The sequence below is a fragment of the Microplitis mediator genome, chromosome 2, assembly GCF_029852145.1.
Source record: "Microplitis mediator isolate UGA2020A chromosome 2, iyMicMedi2.1, whole genome shotgun sequence".
In the NCBI taxonomy this organism is placed as follows: Eukaryota; Metazoa; Arthropoda; class Insecta; order Hymenoptera; family Braconidae; genus Microplitis; species Microplitis mediator.
The window spans coordinates 6,662,365-6,667,548 of record NC_079970.1 but is presented as its reverse complement, the minus strand read 5'-3'; the positions used below and the strand labels follow the sequence as shown (position 1 = coordinate 6,667,548).

Below are 5,184 nucleotides of genomic sequence, written 5' to 3'. Positions count from 1 at the left end.
AATACTACCCACTGAGTTTAATTTGTAATTTTTTTTTTTAACAAAGTCGATAAGACAGATTTTCCGTCAACATGAAATTCAAATGAGTGTGAATGTAGCAGACGTCAGAAAAATTTAAAATAATTAATAATTAAAATAAATAATAAATAAAATTAAATTTTTAAAAAATGCGCATTCAAAAAATTTTGAAATTAATAAGTGAGTTTTTTTTTTAAATTTATTTTTTAAATTATTTACTCTCTTTATTTATAGTTTTCAAATTTATCTGACGTCTGCTACATTCACACTCATGGAATTCAGTCGGTAATTAAATTTCTGGACATAAAAATAGTTAATGGTTTCTGTCACTAGGGGTCACCAAGAATTGGAAGAAGGAATTAATTTTTTTTAAGTAATCACAGGTTTAATATTTAACATCAGTGTAAACTTTGTTGACCGCAACTTTGAAAAATAATTTAAATAAAATGAATGTTATAGAAAATTTTGGACCAACAATGAATTTTGGATCTGATTTAATGGCTGCAGATTGGATGAATGCTGAAGCCAGTACAGGAGTAAGTTTTTTATTTAATATTTGAAACATGGAAAATTTAGTTTTAGGTTACGATGACATAGCAGTCTTTTAACTTTAAATTTTGAATTTTAATTATTTTATTTATTGTAGACTTCTATTATGGCCTGTGAATTTAATGGTGGAGTTGTCATTGGTGCTGATTCACGTGCCACTACTGGGTAATTTTATTTATTTATTATTAAAGATATCTTTTTTTACAATGACAATCCCAAGTTGCATAGAGACAACTTTGTCATGTCTTTTAAAACGACGAGAAAAATTTTTTCTGTCTCAAAGCCAAGTATTTTTATGTAAATAATACATGCAGATGTTGGTCCTAGAATTCATAGAAAATTTGTCTTCTTTTTTCCGTTATAAAAAAGTCATTATTTGTAATTTACTTTTTACCGCCACTTGTATCAAGTCTTGTAACCAGATATTTTTTCGGTGACATAAATTTCTGATCATTGTGTCAATATTTTGGTGTCTTATCGATAAGTTAAAAAAACTGTGCCGTCAACTGATCCCAACAATTTTATACCACAAGTGATCCCTACAAATTGATCCCACCGACAATTGATATTGATGGTAGAATAGTTGTTCATAAAATGGCATTATGACAAGTCGTTCCAAAACCTCTCTATGCACAAACAACTCTACCTAAAACATGTCTATCGAAAATAAAACTATGATTGAACTGATTACTCCAAAACATCTCTATCCAGAACAACTCTCGTCAAGTTTAAGCTTTAGTCCAAAGCTTGTATTCAATGACAAGATTATCCGAAATAAGACAATGCATTATTGATTTAACTAGAAAATCATTGGTAACTGAGAAAATATGTTAGTTAACATGGAAATTCTTCAGTTACCGATGATTTTTTAGCTGAGTCAATAATAAATAGTCTTGGCATTGAACAGAAAAGTTTCGGAGTAAAGCTTAAGTTTGAGGAAAGTTGTTCTGGATAGAGATGTTTTAGATCAATCAGTTCAAGGATAGTTTTAGTTTACGATAGACATGTTTTAAGTAGAGAAATTCTATGGACTTGTCTGTATATAGAGAGGTTCTAGAGCGACGTCATAATGTCCATCATATGGAGCAAAAATAAAAAAAATCTGAGGAGCCCACAGATATTGTGAAAATAATTAATTGTCTAGGATCAGTTGTCTGAGATCAGTTTTCATGGAACCGTCAAAAAACGGCCTCAAAACTTCTATCTCATACTGCCGTGCTTCGGAAGAAGGCAGTAACTTCACTTACTGCCTTTCTATCTTCCCAATGTTAAATTAACATGGGGAAAATAAAAAGGCAGTAAAATGAAGTTACTGCCTTCTTCCTAAGCACGGCAGCATAGATGTCGAAAAGCCAAGTGTCCTATTTGAGATACTAGACTTTTTTTAAATTTCTTATCTTCTAATCTCTATTGATGAAAAAATATACTGACAATTCAAATATAATTTTTGATAATGTAATTTTTTATGATATTTATTGTTATCATTTTTTTAGAGCATACATAAGTAACAGGACAGCGGACAAACTTACCAAGATTACTGACAATATTTATTGCTGTCGTTCTGGTTCTGCAGCAGATACTCAAGCAATTGCAGATATCGTTGGTTACCATTTGGGCTTTCACCAGTAAGTTGTTAATCATCAGACCTACAAAACCTTATAAAATAGCTTGAGTTTAAATTTATTATTAAATTAAGTTATTTCCGGTTTTTATAACAATTTAAAATTAAGGTCAGAAGTCATAAATAGAGGAAAAGAAATCTAACATCAAGTTATTATTAAATCAGTTTAAAAAGTTAATTAAACTAATAAATTTATTTATTTATTAAATTAACAGAATGGAACTAGGTACACAGCCACGAGTTGAGACAGCAGCAAATGTATTTCGTGAAATGTGTTACAATTATCGTGATTCGCTAGTTGCTGGTATTCTGGTAGCTGGATACGATTCACGAAAAGGCGGTCAAGTTTACAGTATCCCAATAGGAGGAATGTGTGTCCGACAACCAATTTCAATAGGTGGTTCTGGATCAACATACGTCTACGGTTACGTTGATGCTCATTACAAACCCAACATGACCAAGGAAGAAACTGTCGAGCTTATTACTAACAGTAAGTCCTTAAATTAGTCGTCCATTTACAGTCGGACCTCGTTATAAGACTGTGCGTTATAACATTCTTCCCCTTAATTTGTTAAAACTCGCTCGAAGCGCTTCCCCCACCAACAACTCAATGAAAATTTTGCGCCGAAACCTCGCTGTAAGACTAACGAACAGTACGACTAAAATCGAGATAAAATCTACAAGCATATGGATTGTAGATCAAGTAGTTTATTTTCATATAATTAATTAAGGTTTCACATAATTAATTAAGAGAAAAGAACGATAAAATTTTGTTTATTTATAATTATCAGGGTACAGAAGTTTGTGCTCATCAATAAAGATAAAAGGAAAGAATTCGCCTAAATTTTTTTATATCAAAATGACGATCGCGAGCAATTTCACGTGAATTAAATTAAAAGATATATTCAAATATCGAATGCCATAAAAGAATGTCGAAATTGAGGTTGTGAAAAAAATATGTCAATAAGACAATCAGCAAGATAATTAGCAAGACCACCAGCAAGACAATTAGCAAGACCACCAGTAAGATGAGTAAGACAATTGTCTTGCTAGTGGTCTTGCTAATTATCTTGCTGGTGGTCTTGCTAATTGTCTTGCTAGTGGTCTTGCTAATTATCTTGCTGATAGTTTTATTGACATATTCTTTTCACAACCTTAATTTCGACGGCTTTTATGACACTCGACATCAGAATATATCTGTTAATTTGATTTAGGTGAATTTGCTCGCGATTGTAATTTTGATATAGAGAAATTTGCGTGAATTTTTTTCTTTTATTCTTATTGCTGAACACAAACTTCCGAACCCTGATAATTATACATAAAATAGATTCACTGTATAATGTTCGGTCCATGTTCAGAGGCTGGAAGCGGTTCAACTAAGTTTTATCAGACACATAAAATATCTGTGGAAACTGAAAGGCATCATTCTCACGACGAAAGAGACGAGGTGTAGGTTGAAAATTATGACTCTTGAAAACCGTAGAAAATTGATAGATCTGTACTTCTTTCACAACATCATCAATAATAGAATAGATAGTCCAGAGAATCTCAACGAAATAAAGTTTCTAGTACCCACTAAAATTTTGAGAGAAAATAGATTATTAAATTTACCTCAAGACAAGAGGAAATTTATAATGAGTGGTCTCAGGAACAGAATATTTGCTACAGTAAATGAATACGCCAATGATCTGAACTTTTTCGATAGTAGCTACACTACTTTTAAAAAAGCAGCATAAAAAATGTTGAGTGATTTCTAAATATGGAATTTTGTATTATTAAACACATTGAGTTTATTATATTCGAGCAAATTTTTTACACTTAGATATTATTATTATCGTTAAAATAAATAATTAAAAATAAATAATAGAGCAGAACTTAACCGAATGCATAAATAAAACACAAAACGGCGATAGTCTTATAGCGAGGCTTGGGCGCAAACACTGCTAAGGACAATAGTGGGGAACCTCAACTAGTCTTATAACGAGGTCCGACTGCAATAAGTAGGAGAGACCGGGTATGGTTGTCACTCTGGTCATAACAGAAAACAAACGAAATCCGAACATTAATCGGGGTCGAAAAAGAGCTGATGCCTCCGCGATTCTTCAGCGCCAATCGATGAACTGATCGCTAAAAATGACCGCTGTGACAACTCTACCACGTACTCGAAGATCGAAACATTTTTCGCACAACGAAAATGAAAAAAATTTATGTAATTTGACTACTTAAGTAGTTCCGGAGGTTGGAGGGTCTGCAATTTTCGGCCGACATACGAGCGCCCACACGAAACATTTCAGAATTCCAGATCTAGTAGATATCTTACTTTTCATTTTGTTTCTTTATTTCCGTTCCGCGGAAAAGGTTCCGATCTTCAGGTACAAACTATACCCGCTCTCCCCTAATTACAACTAAAAATATTTATATTTAAACAGCTCTGGCACTCGCAATGAGCCGGGATGGAAGCAGTGGTGGTGTAATTCGTCTAGGAATAATAACAGAAGCAGGAGTCGAACGTCGTGTAATTCTTGGTGAAGATTTACCCAAATTCTTCGAAGGGTAATCACTCAACAATTTCCATAAAATGGATCAATTAATAATTAAAATTCCCATGTTTTCATACAATAATTAAAATATAATATTACGTATGCAAGGTTGGTTTATAAATAAAACAAAAATGATTTAAACGTACATATAACCGAGTAATTTAAATTTTCCCCCTTTTAAATTAATTCCATAACGTGTCTGTAGGTCACTTAACAATTTACTAATCCATAAATTGTTAATAACAATAATAATAATATATATATTATTATCCATAAAGGTCAATGTGGAATTGTACTCTGAACTTCCGTGTAGTTGATAAAAAGATTAACTCACTTAAAGTCATCTAGTTTCTTATTTCACTAGATATATCTGCACGAATCTGTTTGATCTAATATAGCTAACAAAATATATACATATATATTGATGGCTATATATATATATATATATATATATAT

General features: G+C 31.8%; 1 protein-coding gene across 1 annotated transcript; it reads left to right on the top strand.

Moving 5' to 3' along the window:
* The first annotated feature begins 387 nt into the window (after positions 1–387).
* LOC130678719 (proteasome subunit beta type-6) lies at positions 388–4,880 on the top strand. Its single transcript, XM_057486147.1, has 5 exons — positions 388–554; positions 665–732; positions 2,061–2,192; positions 2,404–2,678; positions 4,618–4,880. Exons 1-5 carry the CDS (start codon positions 465–467, stop codon positions 4,743–4,745), a joined length of 693 nt encoding a protein of 230 aa, XP_057342130.1. The 5' UTR covers positions 388–464; the 3' UTR covers positions 4,746–4,880.
* The last annotated feature ends 304 nt before the right edge of the window (positions 4,881–5,184 follow it).

Coding starts and splice junctions, on each gene's coding strand:
- LOC130678719 (XM_057486147.1), top strand. CDS start 465: ATGAATGTTATAGAAAATTTTGGACCAACAATGAATTTTGGATCTGAT. Junction 555..664: donor ATGCTGAAGCCAGTACAGGA/GTAAGTTTTTTA, acceptor TATTTATTGTAG/ACTTCTATTATGGCCTGTGA. Junction 2,679..4,617: donor TGTCGAGCTTATTACTAACA/GTAAGTCCTTAA, acceptor ATATTTAAACAG/CTCTGGCACTCGCAATGAGC.